The 25,303-nt window shown below is 46.4% G+C and overlaps 1 protein-coding gene across 1 annotated transcript; it reads right to left on the reverse strand.

Annotated features, from left to right (window-relative positions):
* Positions 1-24,748, reverse strand: LOC119458219 (sulfotransferase 1C2). The gene is made up of 3 exons (XM_037720050.2): positions 24,571-24,748; positions 22,485-23,449; positions 1-1,583 (listed from the first exon to the last, which is right to left on the reverse strand). The coding sequence occupies exons 2-3, from the start codon at positions 23,416-23,418 to the stop codon at positions 1,573-1,575; spliced, it is 945 nt and encodes a 314-aa protein (XP_037575978.2). The 5' UTR covers positions 23,419-23,449; positions 24,571-24,748; the 3' UTR covers positions 1-1,572.
* Between the last annotated feature and the right edge of the window lie 555 nt (positions 24,749-25,303).

The raw sequence follows: 25,303 nt of genomic DNA on the forward strand, positions 1-25,303 counted from the left end.
GAGTGAGAAACCGTTTATTGACAATTACAGCGAGCCATTGTTCCAGATGTGATTGCGCCAGCGAGCAATTCACTATCTGCGGGGGAATGGCGAATAAGGAGAAAAAGGTCGTGGCGATACGCGTGACGAAAAGCGAAATTGTCGACGTAATATCAGTTTCTCAAACTGGAACTGAGCCAAAATTTGACAGAGACACTTAGGACTGCTTACATGCCGGAATGCGAAAGCGTTATAGCGTTTGCAGGCCTCAGAACGTCATGAACGCGCCTATTTGATGCACTCATGACGTGGTACTACCTCCACCCCATTGACTGCGCCGTCACGTGCCTAATGACGCATGCACTAGGCCCACCTTTAGGCAGCCACAACTACGGCGCCACCGTGGCGTCGGGCAAACGTGCTCGTCTGGGACCCCGTAGTAGTAGAGCACTGCATGGACATGATTTTACGGCCCAGGCGCGCTCTATGAAGCCCGAGCCCAGTCCGGGCTCGTGGTACCGTGGCCGGGCCCGGCCCGGGACTTCCATAATAATCTCAGCCAGGGACCCCTTGTGCATTGCTAGGCGCAGCCTGAGCACGTCGGAGGAAATTTGTTGATGTTGATGATCGTTATTGGTGCCTTGCCCTTTGTAGCGGGCGATCAGACAGAAAACTCTGTGTGCATGCATTGTGATGTTGCTTTACACGCGGTGATAGCTTAGTGGTCGGGCTGTTTAAACGTGCATAAACATGTAAACGGTACACGCACTCAAACATCTTTGAATGATAATTATATTTCCCTGCAATGTAAGACTTAGACGAGATATGTGGCTCGAAACCAGATGAATGAAACGAGGTGTGAGACCGGGCTAGTTTGCATTCCCTAGCGTGCAGTCAAAGGGCGGAAAGACACGACGGAAACAAGCTCTTGTCTCATTTCCGTCCTTTGTGTGCGGTCACGATGGGCAAATCAAGAATGAAATGCACTGCGAATAGGGAAATACATTATTTGGGTATTGCAGACGTCGAAATCGAGCTGTGCAAAAGCTTTCTTACGGACTTTTCAAGTGGAAAGGAGGGCCAGTCGGTTGACCAAGTGGAGTACCATCTAATGAAGCAGTAAAAAAATTGTGCAGTGATGCAGAATATCAGAAGGACGCTAGGCTTTCAATGAAGGCTTACCAAAGCTGTGAAAATGTGGGTGGAAAATAGGGCAAAAAAAAAAAACCTAAATCTATCTCGCACGCTCGTAAACCCTAACTTCCGGGAAGTTAATTGGCCTGCTTCCCAAGTTGGATAAAGTCCCAACTCTACCCACGTTCCGATATTTTCGTACTTCAGCTACGAACTGAAGTAATCCTAACGCGATTGTGCCCTTCTCATTGCATGCAATGTCTTCAAGTGCTAATAGACTGTATTAAAGCCAGCAGTGGCCGAGAGTTCCTGTGACGTGCATAGACACATAGCATTGACACCTTCGGCAATGATTGGCGATGAAATACCCCGGTCCTGCATCCAGCTTTACGGATCTTTCTTGAGCATCTGCTCTGGGAGGACGAAAAGCACTACTCTATTACGAAAGACCCTAGCGTATTACGGAAGGACTGTGGACCAAAGGCACATGACTTCACTGTCTAACGTGCTTGCCGAAATCCAATCTTCCAGTGTCTTCCTATGATCCTCAGAAATAAATTTCTTGTAGCCCCCCACGGAACCTTGACGCACGAACTCGTGTCTAAGGGCACGGTTCTTCAAGAAGTTCAGCAGGCCATCCAGCTTCTGGGGGATGGGTGCGTTTCTACGCTTCATGTGGTGTACGGCGAACTCGATGGTGTCCATGGCGAAATTCTTGAAGAGGGGGCGCATGCGCTCTTTTGAGGTCATGTCGACCACACGCTGCAACATTGCAGGGTCTTTGGAGACGCGTCGACCGTACTCTGGGCCTAAGAACTCGGCAATCCTCTTCACCTGCTGCTTGGTGTCATCGTGCAGCTCTTCGTACGTCAGGAAGAGAACATTGCTCTCGTCCCTTCGAGTGTACCAGGGAATGAGGCTGTCTTTTAAGTAGCATCCGTAGCTGCCGCTGCCGGATACAAAGCGCTTGACGTGCTCGTCGAAGGAAATGAGATCATCTTCTTCGGCGACCGTCAGCGTCCGGATCTGATGGTAGTAAGAGACGCAGACGTCGTAAGGGTTCCTGGCGACGTAGATGTACTTGGCGCGCGACGAAAATCTTACTTTTTCACAAGGAAGGTGAGTCTTGATGGTGCCTGGCCTAGACATGGTCTCAACGGCGTCGACACTGAAAAGCTCTACAAACGGTGACGCGGCGAAAAATTGCGAGAGGTCCGCCGGTGGCTGAGCATCGTGCAAGATGCCGTACGAAACGTACTGAACCCAGGTTGTGCCACACTTTGGGTATGTAGCGACGAAGATATCACCTGGACGCGGCTCATAAGACAGAGCCGAAACAACGGCGTCATCTGGGAAGAAGTATGGGACAGGTACGCCTTGCACGGTTTTGCTGTACCTCATCACTGGAGAAGGCATGGCATGGCAGATGATAGTCTGTAAGGAAGTGAACTGAATTTCAGAGCCAGTACTTCACTATTTGCAAATACTGGAATTCTATCATAAAACTTCAGGGGGCTGAAAGTCGGCAACGAATGTGTGAAGCCGAGATGAATTGATACATTACTGGGGTAAATCTATTTAGATCACTGCACATGGGGTGAAGTGATAGCAGAGTCAAGTAATCAGTATATTACCTACGGAAATTCTGAAGTAAAAAGTTCGGCAGGTGTTACACTATTGTGAAACCTGCGTAGGCGAAAGCCTGCTGCACATTTGGTAACACATGAAGTGATACAATCGGGGGTTAGACTTCTTTGTAACCCATATTGGTAATACATTTAATTATACAATCGGGGCTACACTCCTTGCAAGACATAACGAGCTGCAATGAGAAGTACACGCGTGGGTGGCACTAAGGCGATCTCCTGAACGCCACATATGAACACTTAACGTAGTACCTAAATTTCAGCATGTTAGTGCACACACAAGGCCACACCATTAGTCAGCGAGACGGCTGCGTCGTGACACATGCTAGGCATACCTTTAGTAAGCCTGAGCCGGGAAAACAGCCGTGGCTTCCGGGAAACGTGCTCTTCTCGCACCCTGGAAGCCCGCGTTCGATTCCCAGCCAGACCGAAATGTACGAAATTTTCCTTTCAAAGCCACCAATTTACTTTGTATACAGGAATCTCCCTGAGGTCAATCCGAGCATGTCTTTTGGCGTCAGCCAATTTTTCGTTACGGCGCAGTTTCGCGACGGTAACCGCCAAAGGCACACCACCAACACAGCCACCTAAGGCTTTCACCTAAAAAAAAGTCTGATTCAAAATATGAATAGCGGTTACTCAATCTTTAATTGTTGCATACATGCCCTCTTCTTTTTTCACATAAAAAATTTGTCCAGGTTATACATCGACCAATGCTGACCTTTTTTTCTTCTTTTTTGTAGACACTGCTTCCTATGAAATATTGGGTGCCCAGTAAATTTTGTAATATGAGTACTTAGGAAGCGTTAAGCCCATTTTTTCAGTGTTGTTAACTTGTTAGTGTAGAAATCTCGTGTGTGAAATATACTCCACGTGAGCTGAAACGAATACGAGAAAGTACTTGTGCGTCTGTAATTCATACGAACATGCGAAATCAGTCCTAAATAACAGATGTGGCCGTAAAAGTATATTACATAATAATATATCCGGTCTCCACCGAAACGTTAAAGCAGGCAATACGCCGACAACAACTAGTCGGGTTAACGCAATCAGCACCAGAATATGAATCAAACGAAGAAAATGACGATGCAGTTGGTCATACTTTCCGATAGCTGAACCTGCCTCTCTGTAAGTTATCGCCTTTTAAAGAAGAATTCCTAGCTTCGCTAGTTGGTGAAAAGACATGATGGCAGCACCATGAGCATATCCCCAACTTAAGTGTAGGTGCTGTGGAAATAAAGATGTTAGTTGTGAGTGTAGCGCTCTGTGCTACCGCCTCTCCTCTTTTAAATTTTGGAGCTACATTAGCGTCACGATTCATCCGTCCCCACAGATATACGAGTGTCTGGCACAGTTCAGTTCATTAGGACAGCAACTGCTCCATTCTTGGTTTAACTATTAATGAAAGTTGTAGTTAGCGAACTTGCCCGGTCGGAGAAAAAAAAGTTTTTTTGTTAAGTCCCCAATGCTAGGCGTAGCAGAAGAATCAGAGGAACTTCTCGGGCAGCTTTATACGAGGTTTAGGTATTTCGCCGACAAAAAAAAAGAAGAAAAATGAAGAGAGGGAATTTTTGTAGGCGCACCTGAGTACGCAAAGAGCAGATGTATAGAAAAAGAAAGCTATGAGACTCACTGTTTGCTATTAGAGGACTTTTAGCACACGTTTTCAAGGGTATCCAGCTGTGGCTGCTGTCTACGTAAAATTCCGCCGTGTGGCTGCTCCAGCGAAGCCGTTCCTGGCGATGAGAATGATTACGTCTTTACGTTGCCTTCGCTGAATCAACAGCAGCTTCAGCGCACGTTCTCGCTATCTCCAATTGAGGTCTTTCATGCGTTGTTATCTGCTTGATTGCATTCCGCTAGATAAATACCAGATATGAGCAATCAAGGTCAAGGTCTTCTGGGAAGCCGTTCGTAGTGACCCAAGCCAAAGCCACTGAAACGTACAGAGCCTGTTTATTGCTTTAATATTTACTGGAATGTTGTTAACGCTGGTGAATGAAAAAAGAAGAAAAAATCCATTACATTTCGTGTTTTTAAAAAACAACGCGTTTAAAAAAACATTATTCAACAATAAATGTAGTCCCCGGGATGTTTTTTTTTGTGACTTCTGCTGCTCCGTAACCATCACAAAGTTTGTTCCTGGCTGATCTCCGTTGTCGCGTACGCATATTAGCTGTGAGGTTTGAACGAAGGTAATCATGTGTTCCCCCAAAAAATGTATACTTGACTCCCGAGTTAATGCCTTTCCTGGAGAAGTAAGCGCCTGAAGTTGCAATTTCAAAATTTCGAACGTCAAACTCACGCATGGTCTTATCGAAGTAACATGAACTAAGTCTTGGAAAATTATCAATTTGCCGGCCAAAAAGTTTGAAGACTTACTAAATGCGCCCTTGTTTCTTACGGCGATCAGGGAGGGAGGGGGTAAGAATTTCCCATAGGTATAGATGAAATTTGCGGCAGCCGTTCCCGCCACCCACCATGGAGGCCAACGAGGGGAGGCTGCAAAACCTGGAAAGGACAGGTCCTGTAAACGCTATCTGTACGCCACTGCTATAACCAAATATGTTAACCAAGGGTGGCATGTTACACCCTTGCTGCCCGAAAAGTATGAAGCAAAAAGAAATAGACAGAGGACAGGAAAGATTGAAAGGGTGAGAGAATGACGAAGGTCAGAGAGGTGTGCAGGCAAAGGCAACTACCGATTTTCCGCGGGTGGGTCAGTACGGGGGTTGCTTTCTGCGTGAAGCCGAGACCAAAGGGGTGTTTTGCCTCCCCCGAGGGGTGGGCCTTAAAGGTCTGAACACACGCATCGGCTCAACCCCAAAGATCCCCAAGCTTCGCAGAGGGGGGTCCAAACCCCCTGCGTGGTGTCGCAATGCACTAAACGCTTGCTGACGCAGATGCCCCTGCGGGGGGCGATTAGTATTGCAGCCTGTACTGACGCATCTTATGCTACCACCGAAAAGCGCAATGTAGGAGGCGTCTTCATTTAATCCAATTAGTTTTATTTCAGAACACGCACTATCAGGGGGCTCTCTGTATGTGTTTGCCTCTGACCACTCTCCCGCCAATATGCTTCACTGGGCAGTTCATGATCTAACCAGTACAGCGTCGGGCTGCTTTTCTGAGGGACGAGGGTTTGAAACCAGTGATTGGTCCAACTTGGGTCACTTGTTATGAATCAAATGCCAGAGGAGATTTTATTGCGATAGCAATTATATGGACACTCAAAAGCAGATTTCTGCCGTCGCCGTCGCCGTCGCCGTGAGGTTCCGTATGACGTCAATGGAGATGAAATCGTGACCGCGCGCCGCTGAACGCTGTATGTGCGAGTGAAAGGTCGCGAGGGACGCGCTCTTTCACGGGGAGTGAACGCACGGCGGAGAACAAACGCGCGTTCTGCGCCGTGCTTCCTTAAGGGCTGCAAAAGTAGGCGTCTCTTTCCTCCTTTACAATCACCATATATGTAGAGCAAACGCGCCTTCTTCCGATGCGCGAGAGGCCGTGGGGGAGGGGGGGAAGGGGGAGGGAAGGGAGGCGACGTTTAGCTGCGGCACCAAGTGCCTATTTATATCAGAGGCTCCGGCAACAGTCACCAACGCCGCACGCATTTTGAGCGTGCGGCGTTGGTGGCAAAACGCCGACGGCGTCGACAGCAGTTCTGCGCGTTGCCGGTGCTGCTGCATGTCCAAGTTTATACAGCTGATAAAGCTAACATCATTACTCTGTATAGCTCTCTACAAATTTGCTATCGCAATTGATGCTTCACCTTTCAGGTGAAACTTCAGAACACGCACTATCAGGGGGCTCTCTGTATGTGTTTGCCTCTGACCACTCTCCCGCCAATATGCTTCACTGGGCAGTTCATGATCTAACCAGTACAGCGTCGGGCTGCTTTTCTGAGGGGCGAGGGTTTGAAACCAGTGATTGGTCCAACTTGGGTCACTTGTTATGAATCAAATGCCAGAGGAGATTTTTTAAAATTGTGTAGGGTGTAAAAGAATTTGACAGAACTCACTTCACGATGGCTGTCGACAGTATTGTGCTTAGTATTGAAGCAATCTAGCTACACGACCTATTGCAACCGTCGAAACGCTTTAACCACGAGGCGTGCACTACAGCGGGACTCCTCTATAAGACAAATGAAGGTAATAATGATAATGATGATGATTTTTGGCATCTCCTTTGAACCAAGGCAGTGACAAATAGTCGTCTAGCCTTCTTGAGTAACTCAGGTATGCTATGCATGCGTTGCAACCAAGCATTCTTGTATACATCTCCTTCATATTCTTTCTATTCCTCAAACACGGCGCCATCTTGCGGTGCCTCCACGAAGCCTGTACGTGGCCTCCGAAATGCATGGCGCGCCACCAATGACTATTACGTACAAATATACAGTATAAAGAAGGCAGAAACGATTATTGCGTTGCTATGATAATGCGCATGTAACAGCATATGCACGAATAAAAGCACACCGGCGAAGCGAAAGGCATGCTTGAAGTTACGCCTACGATAGTGTTTACGCTTTATAAACATTACAAAATCACTTACTTCGCATATCCGGGTGTTCTCAGTGGGAACAAAATACTGGCGCCCGATTCTGTGGCGCCGAACCTTCCTTCTGCTGATATTATTGTCACCGTCAGGAATCCAAAATAATTTTTGTCATCCTCCGCGCGGTTGCGCCCACCGAAGGCACTGCAGCCCGGCATATTAGCACGTCACGCTGCAAACATTGAATTCAAACACATAATTCCTGCGGTCACTCAAGCATCAGCTACATATAGGCACTTCTCATTTGCAACACCAATGCAACAGACACGCGTGAAGTACTTTATGCTTACCAAAATCGTCCAACTCCACGCTCGAAAACACAGACATCCCTACATTCCGCCGGCACACCGACCACGGCTGGAGCCTTTGGGCGGGGCGCGAAGCCAAAAAGGTCACGTGTCACCAACCGGCCTATCGCAGGCCACGGCGACTGGATCAAAATATTTCGCTACTTTTGACGTCAGGCGGCTGGCGGGCTCTACTCTCGCGCTTTTTGGTGGACACGCTCCGCCACGTAGCGGTGCTGCCGAGAAATTCGTGCGTGACCTCCTACATGAGATGCGTGGCGCGCCTGTGCGTGCGAAAGTTGAAAATTGTGCTCTCTCTGGGCGCACACCCAGTGGCACATAATGATCCATGACCGAAGTTGTACCGAGGTTCACTGAAGACCTGATATTTATGTCAGGTTCACTGACATAAATTGGGCACATACCCAAGGCAGTCATAACCCAGCTCGCTAAAGCGTTGGCGTGAAAGACGTTCACTGAAAAGCGAAACATACCCAGTGCATTGTGGTGCAACTTGTTTAAGCGTCCAGCTGCTGTCCTTTTGGAAAGCGTGTGACGTGAGTTCGATTCTGCGAAGCACGGCATACATTTAGGAGGTTTTCTCATGGCACATACGGCTGTTCGAAATACAGTCGGACGCTTTGCCGCTTCGGGCTGGGTAACTAGCGCGACCCAATTAACCTCAACGAAGTTTATCCACCCAACCATCCTTTCTGCTGCACTGCTGTTATTTCAAGCTGCTGCCCCCTGCACCTGCTGCGCCATCTTTCTGCGAGACTGTAAGCTTTCTGCTCAGCGCCGTTTCGATTCCACCGAACATCGGATAAATTAAATGTATCTGTTTTGTCATTATCAAGCGTCGCATTCCCAGCGGCAATTATCTAATTTCCGAACTTGGCGTCAAGGACGTTCATTGAAAGGCGGCATACGCCTGCTGGCACATATCCAGTGACCCAAGTTGTTATCAAAGAGCGTCATTGAATAGCAGCACAGACTGGGTAGCACGAGGACAGTAGTGGAAGTGAGCGTGAAATAGAATAATTTAAGAGTGGTGCGTACCCATGCTACATATCCTGTACCGCATCCCCAGTGACCCATGCCGGTGTCAAAGAGGTCTCTTGAAGAGTGGCAGATAGGTAAACTGTGCCAGCTACCCTGTGACCCAAGTTGGTCCGACAGTTGGTTAACGAACCCTCCTCTCTCAGCACAGACGCTCGACGCGCTACCCACGCGACCATGGACTACCCAGAGACCCATGTTTGCGATCAAGCTACTACAGACATAGATAAATAAAAAACTTATTCAGCGGAATAGTCGTGAGGTAGCCCAAGATTTCTAATCGCATTAACACCCAATCCAGGCACAATCCGAAGTGCACAACGCCAACGTGCGTGCACCTCACATTTTTCTGGCAATGTGGATTCCCTTAACGCTAACTAGAACGTGTTCTTGTAACTGTCTGACCTGCGGTCACGGTGATGGACCGAGACAGGCTGCCTGCTGCGTCAGTGCTGACGAACTCTGGAAAAGGTGTTTCCTGAAGGAACTCTTTGACTTAGCTTCAATTCGCCACACTTCGGCACGACAAAAATAACATTAGGTGCCAGTTTTGTAGCCGTAGGCCTACGGGTAACCAGCCTTGAATGGCACCCTCAGAGAGCGGTTGCCTGTCGGTGCATTGTTGATGATGGACCAGTGTTGACTGCTGTCTTATATTTACAAGTAGAACAAAATGTTCGTGCCAATTACTCCGACAAACGGCAGTGGTGATAGTCTAGGCACTTTCATGTGCCGATGATACAGGTGTTGCGCAAAGTAGAATGATCTACCGGAGAGATTTCTACAGCAAAGTTGCTTGGTCTGACATTGCCACCGATCAATAGAGAGAGAGAAACAAGAGGTGAAAGGCAGAAAGGCTAGGCAGATATAATAAAACTGTTGGCTACTCGACACTGAAGGATGGAGGAAGGCCAGAACGGATTAGTTGAAAAGAAAAGAAGGTAAAAACTGATATCAGGACACTGTACTCTTTCAATCAGTCACGATGCTCTTCAAAACACATTAGAGCCTAGATGATCAACCTGCTTCATCATTCTGAAGACCACGTGACCTGTGAACTCAAGCACTGCGTCTGAAGGAGCTGTAGTCTGGAGAGATGTTAGTAATAGGCGCACTTTATGGGCGTCATAGAAGGCTGTTTTCATCTACATTTTCTACTGCGTTTCAAGTGATGCGGCTCTGCAAAGATAATAGTACGACCAGTTAGTTGTCTTAACCGCGGTTATAAGCTGGGTTGCCTAAAAAGAATATCATTACATACATTGTAATTGATTACTATGGAAGGCAGCAGGTAGTTCTCGAGGTGATCAGTAGCATAGGCGGCAGCCATAGAAAATCTCAAAACTAGTCTTATTGAGGGTGAAATCTGCAGAGCCCCTGGGGTAGGATGACAGCGCTTCACACATAGATTGAGAAAGGGTCTTTTGGAGTTCAACTGACAGTGCCCATGGCATGAACGATCGCAACACTGCGAGTTGGCAGTGATTGCGTTGCTTTGGTCATTTTTGTTTCGCCACTCATTCAGCAACGTCCTTGGCCTAGTTTGTCGGCACTCAACGACTGAGTGATACTGCCAGTTATCCTGGCCCCGGCTCTGCATCCGGAGATATGTAGCTGCCCGTTCTTGGTAGAATTATGAGCGTACAACCCATATCTAATCTTGAGGTATATTTTCGAGCCCTGATTGGCTAGCGTGAGCTTCCTTTATGACTCTGTTATGGCTGCCTTTCTTTCTGCCAAGCACAGCAGTGTAAGTGCTAGATTTTTAGTGCTACAGTTAGCTTCGTCTAAGGAGCTACATCGTCAAATGTTACAGGAAGCTAAAGTTCACGCTCGCGTTTGTAGGTGACACAATCGTTTTCCTCTGTGCAACCTTTCTCTGAAGCAGTGACGTGAATGCTGCAGCTTATCACTTCCGGAAAGTGACTGCAAGTCGATTCGGTCAATAATTTCCAATTTGACGGCCTACTTCTGAGTTTTACGATTCGTGAACAACGTAGTGGAACCACTTTAGAAGGTATAAAAAAACTTTCTGTTACTCATTCATGATACATATTTGCGCACTTGCTAATTACGCATATTGTCACATAGTGGTGACGGTGAAGAAAACAGTCGGAAACTGTGAATGACAAAACGGACTTTTAGTGGGCGAACTTGTGTCCACAAAAGCAAGTTGCACTGGAAGCACAACGATAGTGGCGAACACAGTCCGCGATCGTGGAAAATCTGATCAGCGGCGAAACGCGTCGGCTTTTATACATGAGTCAGCGAAGGTTCCAGAGTAATCCCTGGTGCCCGCGTGTCTTCCAGAAAGTACTAGATAATTCGCGTCGCTCATACAATCGATACTAATAGTGATTAATCCAGTAAAAAAACTTATTCGTATTTACGTATTGATTGTGTAAATTGTGCTGTTAATTTTATGCACACAGTAACACGTAAACACAAATTGTATGCGTACATTGCGTTTACATGGATGTGTGAATAAAACAGCACAAGTTCTAATGTCAAGACATGTCACTACACCTTGAACCCATGAAAGATGCTCTATATGGTATTCAGCTGGTCTTATTTAAATTTTATCACGTGATGCGGTTACACTTCTTACCTGTATGTAAACCAGTTTATGAACTGTATCTGCTGCATGTGAGAATGCATATTTTAGGCCAATGAAGTACCTGAGGCAGCAGCTTTTTATTTATCCTTTGCCATCACTTAATAGAGGGGTCTTGTTGATTATGCCGTCTAAACAACTCGTATAAAGTTCTGTGTTTAGTATACCAGCACTGAAATACTGAACACAGCTACACTACTTTGTACACTAGTGAGAGAATTCCACTGCTCATCGTTCTGTCACATGTTGTTCTTGAATCATAAATGGTGACTGCATTTGGTGTCATGAGTTCTAGGCTCATTTTCACTTGGGCCTTTCGATGAAGTGAAATCTATTCAACAGTGAATTTAGTGGAAAGCCACCACTGAACCAATAGCTCCAAGCCCAATTCCTGCATGCTTTAATCCAATCAGATTGTGTGCGGAAACTATGTATGATACATCACTTCAGCTACACCAATAATCACAAAGCTGAAGCTGCTACATATAGTTAAGCCATTGATATAGGCAGATGAAGATGTACAGTACTTATGCAACTGTCACTCATCACTTGAAATGGGAATGACACAAACCTTTGTAAGCTTATCGGATTGCAACCATATGACAGCACAAGGGAGAAATAAGCTGTACAATAGTGCCACCATCTTAGCTGGCTTGTCATGATGCTCTTGCCTGTTGGTTTCTTGTTTTATGTTATGAATTCACAGCTTTCATAACAGTTACGGCTCTAATGAAGGCACCGCACACGCACCCCTACTGAACGAGGTATCTGTACATGTAGAGCAGAGAGAATTTATGGGTAAGTAAAAAAATATACAGGTGTAAATACGTCAAACAAAGTATATTCACATTAGAAGATATTTCACCGGCAATGAATGCACATTCAGAACATGCAATAAGTGCCATGTGAGAAAAATGGAGACGTCTGGTGCCGAAAACCTGCTTGCCTTTTGAATGTTGATGTGAATAAAAATTCCAGTCTGTACTTTTGTCTTCTGTGTCGGAGTGTGGAATGTCAAAGTAGAAGTGAAAAACGGGTTTTTATGTAGCAGTCTATTATATATATGCTACTCAAGTTGCACCAAACACAGCTATCAACGTGCAAAGCAATGGACAAGTGACCGTGTCAATGTCTGACGCATTAAAATTCTCTTGCACTGATCATCTTGAGCTCTAAATGTGAAATGCATGCTGTTTTCAGCTACAAATAGGGCATATATATATAGGCACCACAAAGAGCTGCACCACAAAGAGCTGATGTGACAAAACATTGTGTACACTTGAGTGTTATGTTGCTTGTCGTGCAGTGCTATGGTGCATTTCATAGTGTCTCAGTTTACTTAATACACTTTCGAATTTACAGATTGCTTCACATGTTTACAGCTGAAGACCACAGAGGAAACCTCGGGAAACAACTTGCATTATGACTGAGAGGTCACAACACGAGTATTTGTGTGGTGTTCTTCCTGTTCAGTGATGTGGTTTTGCACTATAAATGTAAAATGTCACACCAGCAAAGCCGAGAAATCACCCTTACATTTCAAACGCATTTTTGAATGCTGGGCAGCTATGCTGATAAGTACATTCGGCCAGCAAATCGGCACCACCTTAATTTAAGCGCGATGGAAAGGGATGCTTGTGCATAGCCAAGCTGTTCTGGCGTGCCTGCAGGAATACAGCAGTGCCTGGTGACACCGTATAGTTCAGGCGTAATAGTGAACAACTAGTAAAGAAATCGACTGATAGTAAGCTGACCCATATGTAGGAGCATTATATTACCTAAGCCACACGCAAAGTTGCTTTCAGTGTACTGAAAAACAACAGCTTTGATTTGTCAAGTTAGTTTACTGCACAAACACACAGCGCTGCAATAAAGTCTGTACAATGGTGAACAATGCAGAAAGCAATGAAAGATTACTTGTGATGTGCGCATTTGAATAGTACATGTGAATGCATACCCAATTCACCAGTATTGTTTTCTTCTGGAACGATTTTATGTTTGGTACAGAGGCTGAGCCACTGTGGCCTCCTGACTACAAATTTCAGTGATCTCTTTCACGGTGCTCATGGGGGTACCATTCATTTGGGTACTTGAATAGCGAATAGATAGATAATGGAGCGCACCAATCTTTCACTTTTATGCAGAACACGTCGCGCATTATTCACAAAGCTGAACCAAAATAACTATTCGTTGCTTTGTGATGAATATAAAAATTGGCAATAAATGTTTCCTCACTTTTTGTGCGGGCCTGTCTTCCACCATATGATCCTTCAATTCATTGTCATGTGCATGTTAAAGCAGCTACTAATTAAGAAAGACAAAAACAAAACCACTTACTGGTGTGAAAAGATCAGATACCTTTTCAAACCACGAGTGATCACTGAGCTCACTGCGAAGCTAATTCATTTAATAATCTTGGTTTGCTGTCAAATAAAATACAGGTACTGGCCAACTGTTTCTTATGGTATGCATTTTCTCATTTTACTAAAATCTGGCTGTGCATCAGCTAGCTAGGTTGTTGCTGCATAAATACATAGACAACGCGTAGCCCATGCCCAACTCACTAAAATAACCTGAGTAGAGCTTAACAATAGTTCACTTATCATGTGCATCCTGTGTGAACTTATTTTACATATATAGAGTCATCGAAATAGAACACTCATGTATGATGCTGACAGTATCAAACAGTCTCAAGTCGATCATCTTTGTTTGCTGCCATGGCTGAGAGAGGGAGCATCATGGTACTGCTCAATTTTTGTGCACTTTGGTAATGTGTTTTACGTTGTGTAAATGCTGAATTAGTATAAGGGCAGCATAATAGGTAATGAAAAGGCGGATGAGTTAGCCCGCAAAGGACATGATCACATAAAATTTATAAACGTGTTTTTCAGTAAAAGTGAGGCTTCAGATTTGGCGATCCGATATGTACTCAATGAACGACATAGAAGATGGTCTTCAACTTCAGGTAATTGCAAGTTTTTGTTCTACATCAACACAAAACTCCAATCAAGGCTACCGCAATGTCTACCACAGCATCTGGAGACCCTGTTTCACCGGCTTCAACTGAATGTTGCATACATGAACAATCTTCTTTTTTGCAATGGCGAGTCCACAAACCTATGTTGTGACAACTACATGTGGTGCCGTGCAATCTCTAGAGCACATCTTGCTTGAGTGCCCAGCTTAAAGAGACGAGCGACATCGATATAAAATGAACATGGAAAAGCTGGACCAAGGCCCCCTGACATTGACATGGGTGTTGGGTTCCTGGCCTTGCCCATCAAAACAGCACTAAGCCCTCGACTTATTGCTTTAATGTATTGAGGTTTGCTGTCTAAACTAAGACTCACGAGCATCGTCTCATCAGGACTGTGATCTTATTTTCTTTTGCATTGGCCGTCTACCTTCATCACCTCGAACACTTACTCTACTTCTGATAACATGACACGAGCTGCATGTTTTGTTTTTCGTTTTTCTTTTGCTTACCTTTTTCTAGGGCCTTACTTCTCCTTCGTCCCATTCGCTGCAGAGTAGCATGTAGGCGAAAATATGCTTGCTGAACACTCCGAATTTTCAATAAAGAGCTTTCTCTCTCACTCTAAGTAGTAAAGGGGCAACAGATTGGCCACCCAGGCTGACAAGAAAGAATGTAATTATTTGATTTCACTTGAAATAAGTTGTCTTATCAGCAATATAAATTATTATTAGCTATCAAATAAATATTCTGCTTGAAAACATCTCATGAGTATGTGTCTGCATAAGGTGACCACAATACGCACAATCTGTTTCACACTTAGGGGAAAACTCGGAGCGCCTGTTTTCCCCTAAGTGTGAAACAGACTACATATTGCTTTTATGCCGGTCATAATGAATTGTGCACTTGCTGCTTAACCTTCAATTCCTTGCTGCGTCAAGTTAAGCACTTATGCGCAACCTTTTTACACACTGTGAGAACTTCATCTATGACCGAGTCCATCTAAGGTTTTATTTTGTTTGGAAAGCTTACAAGCAGCAAGTATTCAATTTCTGAGAGGCATGTTTTATGCCGCGCTTCGTCTTTGGTGGTTTTATATATGCAAAAAAAAAAAGGAAAAGGCATTTCATGCAACCAAGTGCTTTTTAAGCACTCTCAAAATTGGCAGAGTGAAAAAAAAGCATGAACAAGCAAATGGAAGCATTTGCTTGCACAGTCGTAAAACTGTATGACGAAACTGATTCTTTATTAGGCGAACCTGTGCCCACAAAAGCAAGTTACACTCGAAGCACAACGATAGCGGCGAACACAGTCGGCGATCGTCGAAAATCTGATCAGCGGCGAAACGCGTCGGCTTTTATGCATGAGTCATCGAAGGTTTCAGATTATTCCCTGGGCCGGTATTTTGTAGGGATGCCTTTAAAGTAATAATGCCTTTTCGCGGTTATCGCGCTTTTTCAGTGGTCAGAGCGATGGTCCGCTTGCGTTATCAACGTTGATATCGTGAGCGGACCATCGCTCTGACCACTGACAAAGCGCGATAAGCGCGAAAAGGCATTATTCCTTTAAAGGCATCGCTACAATACAGCGGCCCTGGTGCCCGCTTGTCTTCTAGGAAGTTCTAGACAATTCGCGTCGGTCATACAATCCGATTACGTAAGCGCCGGTGACAACAGACAACGGATAGAAGCATCGATAAGGTTCGAGAAACTTCGGAAACATGCAGGCAAGTCCTGCGCCTAGCGATAGCGTTTAACATTTGTTAGTCGGTGAAAAGCGGTCACCGATGAAAGATAAACATGTACACGTGTCAATATCAGCAAGGTGCACTCGGAGCCTCACACGCGTGCTGAATAGTAAAGAGGGTGTCGTGTCGACTATGCAGCTGTATTCCGCGACAGTTGTGCGTGTGTTCTGTTTTCTTGGAAACTGTCACTAGCACTACAGAAAAAGCGCCATCGCACCGAACACAGGGATTTTGGTCGAATCGCTCGGCGATACTATCGCTTTCGCGTAACGTAGAACGCGGCACGTGGGATGATTCGAGAGGTTTTGCTCAACCAGCCAAGGCAGCGCGCACTGACAGTGATCGTCCGAGGATACGTGCCATGTTGGGTCATGATGCGATTGCAATACATTTTTAAAAGGTGGCGCAAATAAGATGACTGTGCGGTGTTTAGAACAAGGATGACGGCGCCAATGCAACACATGCTGCTACAGAACAAAATGTGACAGCCTAGAGTCGCATTTTCACCGTGACGCTGAAACTTGAAGTCGCATCTGCAAAAATATGACAGCGTTGTCTGCTGTCAAAGGTAGTTGCCAACCTTGAACACTTTGCTCAGTCGAATAGTTGCCAGCTGTCAACAGATCGCGTCGTCCAATCGGAGTGCGCGTGCAATCCGCTCGTGAGGATCCAACAAACGACGACTTTTTCGACACGATCCGCCTTTTGGATTCCGCCCCGGTCCGCAAGAGGGCGGAGGTGTGCGGAGCGAAGGGGCGGATTGAGCTCAAGCCCCTAAATATAAAAAGTAGCGCCATTCTTAGATCATGCCGCGACCGCGCTCACCCCGGCGTTTCAATCCTCGCCGCCTCCTGTCGCCCCAGCCTCCTCCGCTCCCCCATTGGCCAATCCGTATCACGTGGAAGAAGCGTTGCGCTTTTGTATATTTTTTTCTTTCCAGCGCGCTCCGACCGCCACTCTCGGGCCTGTGTGACGAAAGTGCTGCACACACAAACGGATCAAACGTGTTAGGGACAAGAACTTCGTTGTGATGGCATGCTGCTGCGCCTTAAGTTGCCGCAACCGACAAGGCGAGGGCAAAAGACTTTTTTTGTTTACCATCCGGCGAGCGCAAACGCTTGCTGCACGCTTGGTACTTGCGCCGTCTCGCATCGTCGCGTTGCTACTTCCAAAACGGCATTATTAAGACCAGTTAACTGACTGACGAAGCAAAATCGCGCCTCAAAAACTTCTCCGCAGGGCGCGATCGAAGTTTTCCGGAGATTTCCTCTGGTAGCGCGTTATCTGTCGTCTGCGACAGCAGGCCCGACGTAGGCGACGCCACTGTCGATATCGCGCCTTGATCGCGCTGGCTGCGCTGAGCGCGACAGTGGAACGGAGGAGGAGGGAAGTGGTTGGAGCTACTTTTTATATATAGGGGCTTTAGATTGAGCGCGTATGGGCCATATGCGAGTCGTACGCTGACAAAACCAGAGGCCAATTACAGCGTAACTGAAAAAGAGTGCTTGGCTCTAGTATGGGCGCTTGGTAAGTTCCGCCCATACTTATACGGCCGCTAATTTGATCTGGTAACGGATCACCACGCGCTTTGTTGGCTCGCCACGTTGAAAGATCCATCTGGCCGCTTAGCACGCTGGGCACTCCGAATTCAGGAATACGATATTCGCGTCGTCTACCGCTGTGGACGCAAGCACACTGACGCAGATGCCCTGTCCCGTTCCCCTCTACCTCCCGACTCGGCCTGCGGAACCACTTGCGCTCGCCCCCTGTCATCTCTTGACCTTGACTCGATTGGCACCGAGCAACGCCGTGACCCGTGGATCGCTTCTCTTTTCGCCTACCTTTGTGGATCATCGACCACTCCTAATCCCGATCCCTCCGACGCCAAGCTGTTCATTTCGCCATTCGTGATCAGCTGCTTCACCGACGCAACTACGCTCCCGAAGGCCGTAGATGGCTACTAGTCATTCCCCGCAGCTTAAGATCCCAAATCTGTGCCTATTTTCACGACGATCCGCAATGTGGCCACGCCGGAGTATTTAAGACTTACGAACGTATAAGCCATCGCTACTCCTGGCGGGGAATGTACATTTTTGTACGAAAGTTTGTTCAGTGCTGCCCTGACTGTCAACGTCGCAAATTACCACCTTTACGTGCGTCTGACGCCTTGCAGCCGCTTCCGTGCCCTGTCAAACCCTTCGATCGCGTAGGCATTGACCTCTACGGCCCGCTTCCCATGACACCGGATGGCAATCGGTGGATCATAGTTGCTGTGGACCATTTGACATGCTACGCCGAAACTGCTGCTCTACTGAATGCTACAGCGCGGCATATAGCCTCTTTCGTCCTGCATCGCTTCGTCCTTCGACATGGCGCACCTCGAGAACTTCTGAGTGATAGAGGTCGCGCCTTCCTCTCCGAGGTCGTCGAAGCTCTGCTTTCGGAATGCCACATTATTCATCGAACGCGCACGGCTTACCATCCGCAAATTAACGGGATCACGAAAGGGTTTAACCGCACTCTCGGTGATATGCTCGCGATGTACGTGGCATCTGATCATGGCAACTGGGACCGCGTACTTCCGTTTGTAACGTTCGCATACAACACCGCGATACAAGCTACTACGGGATTTTCAACTTTCTTCCTCCTATATCGACGGGAGCCATTGCATACCATCGACACTCTCCTTCCATACCGTCCTGATGCTTCCGAGTGCCCACCTTTGTACGAAGCTGCCCTACAAGCCGAAGAGTGCCGCGAACTCGCGCGCACCGTTACTTCACAAGAACAACAGCGCCAGAAGGAAAGACGCGGTGACTCACTGCCCAGTCCCACGTATGACCCAGGGCCTCTTGTATGGCTGGCTGTTTCTTGCCAAACTCCAGGCCTTTCCTCAAAACTCGTTCCAAAGTACGAAGGACCTTACCGTGTCTTGAAGCGAAGGTCCCCGGTGAATTTTCTCATCCAGCCACTTTCTCCATCTGATGACATGCGCCGGCGTGGACGGGACCTCGTCCACGTGGCGCGTCTCAAGCCCTACCATGACCCTCTGCCAACAACCTCTTAGGTCGCCAGGATGGCTCTTTTTCTGCGGAGGCGATTGTGAAGAAGAAGACGCACCTCCGTCCAGTGGCATCGTTAACGCTCGGCCCACTCTGCTCGCGTTGTTGGTCGCTGGTGTTTTTGGAGACGGTGCTCCACGCTGCCTCGCCATTCTTGGAGCTCGTAGCGTCCTTGAAGGACACCACCAATAAACCTCTTCTCAATATATATATATATATATATATATATATATATATATATATATATATATATATATATATATCCGACGTGCACAAATACTGCTATGAGGATGTTGTTTCCAAAAAAAGTTGCAGTGGCTTAGCTCGGCTATGCCAGGATATACGTAGCGTTAGCAAAGGTTCAGCTGATTATTCTTAGCTTATTCTTAAGATTATTCTTAAGATAAGATTATTCTTATGAGTCAAGCTTCTCCGTTCTTCTGCGCTGTTGAGCAGCATTTGCGCTCTCCTTCTCCATGGCTATACCACACTGGCAAACGCCAGTCAGAAGCGCAGCGGCCCCAGCGCAGTGTCAGACGGCGACTGCACAGCGAGCGCGCGCCGGCGCCAGTGCGTCTACCACGGCTATGACGTCACTCCTCTGGAATGCGCAGACCGGCGGCGGAGTGCGCGAGAGGTGCCGGCTCCGGTGGCTCCGGTGCGCAAGCCGTGTGACATCACTGATCCTTGCGCATGCGCAGCACGGCTCTTGATGTGCCGCACGAAACGGGCTTGGCTAGGCCAGTGTAGCTAACGCTACAAAACGTACATTCAACACATACACCCCCCCCCCCCCACACACACACACACCCACACACGCGCGCGAAAACGAACGAACCCACAAAAAATGTCGAGCATTTCTTGTCGACGTGTTTTAGTCCCGATTGTCGCAGTTAATGGAACCATTCTTAGCGACTTGAATGCCATCGCACAACGTTTTAACAATTATTTTCACAGCGTATTCCCCCCTGCGCGTTCCGGCCCATCTTTGAGTTCTGCAGTGTATGAAGAGCATGAGGCGAACTTTATATCTTACCATGGCATTGTGTTTATGTTACTCAATTTAAAAACCAAAACAACTCCTGGCCCTGACAACATCCCGAATGCGTTTCTTAGGCGATACGTCGAAACTGTTGCCAAGTCCTTCATAGTATTGTTCAAAGCATCCTTGTTATGCGCGAAAGTGCCTGAAGATTGGAAGATGGCTCGAGTTCTTCCGGTCTTTAAGAAAGGCGATCGATTATTGCTCGACAATAGCCGCCCCATATCATTAACGTCGTCTTCTTCTTCTTCCTTCTGGGGTTTTACGTGCCAAAACCAGTTCTGATTATGAGGCACGCCGTAGTGGAGGGCTCCGGAATAATTTCGACCACCTGGGGTTCTTTAACGTGCACTACAACGCAAGCACACGGGCGTTTTTGCATTTCGCCTCCATCGAAATGAGGCCGCCGGGGCCGGGATTCGATCCCGCGACCTCGGGCTCAGCAGCGCAACGCCTTAGCTGACTAAGCCACCCCGGCGGGTATCATTAACGTCATCTTGCTGCAAACTTTTCGAGCACATAATCGCAACCCGCATTAATGAATTCTTAGATGAACACTCCATGCTAACAATAGCTCAACATGGCTTCAGAAAAGGCTGTTCCACTACCACAAAATTAGCAACAATAATTGATTTAATAGCCAAAGCTTTGGATGCCAACAGTCAAATTGATGCTGTGTTTTTGGACTTCAGTAACGCCTTCGGTAGGGTAATTCACAAAAAGTTAATTCTAAAATTAAGAAACATTAACCTTCCGGACATCATAATTACCCGGATTACAGACTATCTGGATAATCGCCAACAGTATGTTTCAGTTGACGATCACAACTCAGGATATCTACCAGTCACTTCAGGTGTTCCCCAGGGCATTGTCCTGGGTCCAGTGCTTTTTATTTTATATAATAATGATATTGTTACCGTCGTGAAACCTGGAACACAAATAAGACTGTTTGCAGATGACTGTATTGTATTTCGTACTATTTAGTCCGTGGATGATCAGAAGCAACCTAACTCTAGCTTGAATAATATATTTTGTGGTGGGAAGAAAGGGGGGGGGGGGGCATGGCTGCAAACAGATAAAACTGTCTCTCTTCGCATAACGCATAAAAAGAACCCCCTGGAGTACGCGTATCAAATGGGATCTGTTCCATTAAAGCAAGTTGAGAGTTACAAGTACTTTGGCATAACCTTCACTAATAATTTTCCTTGGAACCTTCACATTGACAACACATGTTCTTCTGCCTTTCGGAAGCTAACTTACCTGTGACACAAACTAAGAAATGCCCCCTCAAACTTTAAGCTTACTCAGTTACCTAACCTATATCCGGCCAAAACGTAAATATGCTTGCGTTGCATGGGGTCCCTATAGTAAAGTCGATGTTACCAAACTTTAAAGAATACAGAGAAAATCTGTTAATTTTATTTATTTAATGTTCGAAAGTTCGGATTCACCGTCAGAGTTGATGTTGGCTAACGACATTCCTTCGCTTGAACAAAGAAGACAGAAACACAGGCTAGACATTTTACATAATCTAATTAATCACGAATTGGCTCTGGACCCTTCACTATATCTAAGTCTTCTCTCCACAAGGTATACACGACACCATCGGCCGGATACACTGACACTTATCTATGTGAGGACAGACAGCTACAAGTTCTCCTCCTTTGCCCGGACTATTTCTGAATGGAATTCGCTGCCCGCCCCGTGCAACATGTGACTCTGTTTTATGTAAGTTTTTTTATTGTTTTTTTTTGTTTTTGCATAGAATGCGTTCTCCTTGCTTTTCACATTTCGCCCCCATAAAAATGAGGCCGCGGCGGACGGGATTTGATCCCGCTACCTCGTGCTTAGCAGCGCAACGCCATACCCTACGGCAGAGCAGGAGGGTACTATGCAATCAATAACACGTATAGGACAGGCGCTAGATTTTCAGTGTAGGTTTACTGAAGCCGTGCTGCTGTAGGTGGGAAAGAAGGCAAGACGAAAACAAAATCTACCTCACATGCCTGTCACCGCTAACTTGCTCGAAGGCAGTTCGCTTCCGAAGGAAGTAGGAGAGCGTACGTACTCCAAGCCGATTCGGACACCTTCGTACATCAGATGCCAACTGAAGTGTAAAACCCCCGAAAGAAGACGAATGGTAGTGAGATTATTTCCTGATCTTTCTACACAGCAAGCTTGAAAGAGTACGACTCTTTTGAAACCTGTAGTGGCTGAGCCGTCGTGAGACATTATTAGACGTATAGCATTGACACCTTCGGCAAGGATCCACCATGTAATATCCAGGTGCGGCGCCCAGCTCACGGATATTCCTTGAGCAGCTGCTGTGACACGAATACAAATACTGTTATATTACGAAAGCTCTTAGCACATTACGGTAGACCAACATTGGACCAAAGACACATGACGTCACTTCCGCATGTGCTCGCCGAAATCCACTCTTCGAGTGTCCTTCTCTGATTCTCGGAAAGGAAATTTTTGTAACCCCCGACAGAACCTTGACGCACAAACTCGTGTCTAGGTGGGTGGCTTGTGAAGAATTTCAGCGCGTCCTCCAGCTCTTGGGGGACGGGAACGTTTTTACGTTTCCTGTATTCTACGGCCAAGTCGATGTTGGCCATGAGAAAGTCCTTGAAGAATGGGCGCATGCGCTCTTTCGATGTCATTTCGACCACGCGCTGCAGCATGGAAGGATCTCTGGATGCGCGTCGGCCATACTCGGGACCTAAGAATTCGGCCATCCTCTTCACCTGCAGCTTGGTGTCAGCGTGTAGCTCCTCGTACGTCAGGAAGAGGATGTTATTCTCGTGTCTTCGAGTGTACCAGGGAACGAGGCTGTCTTTTAAGTAGCATCCGTAGCTGCCGCTGCCGGACACAAAGCCCTTGACGTGCTCGTCGAAGGAGACGACATGCTCATCTTCGGTAGGCGTCTGTGTCCGGACGTGATGATAGGCAGAGACGCAGACGTCGTAAGGGTTTCTGGCGACGTAGATGTACTTGGCGTGCGACGAAAATCTTACTTTTTCACAAGGAAGGTGAGTCTTGATGGTGCCTGGCTTAGACATAGTATCCACGGCATCGGCACCAAAAAGCTCTAGAAAAGGTGATGCAGCCAAGAACTGCTCAAGTCTTGTCGGTGGCACACCTTCGTAAAAGATGCCGTAGGCTATGTACTGAGCCCAAGTCGTTCCACACTTTGGATATGTGGCGACGAAAATGTCCCCTGGACGCGGCTCGTAAGACAGAGCCGAAAGAACGGCGTCATCGGGGAAAAAGTACGTGACCCTGATGCCTTGGACGGTCTTGGTGTACCCCATCTCTGCTGAAGGCAGTATGACAGATGATAGCCTGGAACAAGGTGAACAAAAATTGTGCGCCATTAAGGCACTAGTGGAAAGCAAGACATTCTATTCATAAAACTTTAGAGGACAGGAAGTCAGCAACGGTTCTGTCGAGCGGAAAAAAATTGATGCAATACACAGCTACAAATATATTTAGCCCACTCCGTATAGGATGAAGTAACAGCGAGGGCTAATAATTGTTCGCTTACCCCCACTAATACGGAAATAAGGTAATTGCGTACTCATAGGTTTCTCCCCCCAGGAGGTGAACTTTCAAGAAATGCATCAGAAATGTGTCACTTGGTTACCATGAGAACAATTTGCTATAGCGTACATCGAGATGCGTTGTCTTATATTGCAGAGACAATTATTACAATACAGAGAACGCACTCCGCGGAGGCCTAATAAAATTGCCAATATGGCCGCCTAAGGAATTTTAAACTGAATTTTTGTCTAGGAATTGTTGCACAAATTTCGCCTATGAACTGTACGCCACAAGAGCCGGTGATGATGCTAGAATCCACGTATTTCATGTAATAATTCATATGAACTAATAAAAGTAGTAGTAAGAAACAAGTTTCATCACAGAAGTTTCATCACATCTTGATTGTATATGTGATCTCCATAGAAAAATTAAAGCAGGCAGTACAACGGCAACAGCGAGTCAGGTTAATCTAATATGCACTATAGTATTGGTTGGAGATCTTGACCAAGGAGTTGATCGTGTATCCTAAAATCAGAAAGTTCTGCTGGCTCCTTCCTATATGATCTTTCTTTGGGGAGGCTACATTTGCATCATAGTTATTTGATCAACCCAAATACACGATTATCAACCACAAGTCAGATTGAGAGGAAGTGGACAAGTCAGATTGATATGAAGTGGTTGTTTTCACTCAATGCGCTTTACTCGGTGAAACAAAATTCTGGTTAGCCGGCATGTCCGAACAGAGGCTTAAAATGTTTTTTGTGAAGTTTCAAATATTGTGTACAATACTTAAGCGATACAGAGGAGATACTCGGGATACTTTATATGATGGGCAAGTGTTTATCCTAGCATAGAATCATTCTTTTAGGTACGCGCAACTACGCAAAGAGGAGAGGGATAGAACAGAAAGCCAGAGTACTCACCGTCCTTTTTTACGAGTTCTTCTGCACTATATTTCAGATATATACAGACGGCCCTGCTATCTGCGCATATTTTCCTCTACGTGGCTGCTGGAACGAAGTGTTTCCTCACAATGCGAAGCACTACGTCTGTAGCTGGCCTTATCTAAAGCGACGGCTACCTCAACTCACGTTCCCGGTATCTTAATGTGAATGCTTTCAGTGTGGTGTTATCTTCTTGCCACCATTGCGTTAGATTAGATATGTGCCAGACATGGGCAAACAAGACGAAGGTCTTCTGAAAGCAGTTCTTCGTGACCCAAGCGAGAACCACTAAAGCGTGCAGAGTCTATTTATTGCGTGTTATATTTACTGGATAGTTGTGCAAGCAGGTGAACAAAGGGAAAAAAAAGGAAGTTCGTGACGAGATATGGGTTTAGGCGCAAAAAATAAGACACGGACGACAGAATAAAAGGCACAGACTGGCGCACGTGTCATCTGTGTCTGATTTCTTGCACCTAAAGCCATTTATAGTGATGTACCAACTAGCCCGATAGCAGACGTTACTAAGAATTTCATGACACTCTTGAAAACAGAAGAAATATTAAAATCATTTGTCTCCCCGAAGAGCCTCCTACAAATATGAATATTATGAAACAGTAAAACTAGCCACCTTAGAATGTGTTGTGCTTCATTTTTAATATATTAATGACAATACTCGTTTTTGGCCACTCTTTGTCAAAGCGTAGTGAAACTA

Source organism: Dermacentor silvarum, chromosome 7 (genome assembly GCF_013339745.2).
Source record: "Dermacentor silvarum isolate Dsil-2018 chromosome 7, BIME_Dsil_1.4, whole genome shotgun sequence".
Lineage (NCBI taxonomy): Eukaryota > Metazoa > Arthropoda > Arachnida > Ixodida > Ixodidae > Dermacentor > Dermacentor silvarum.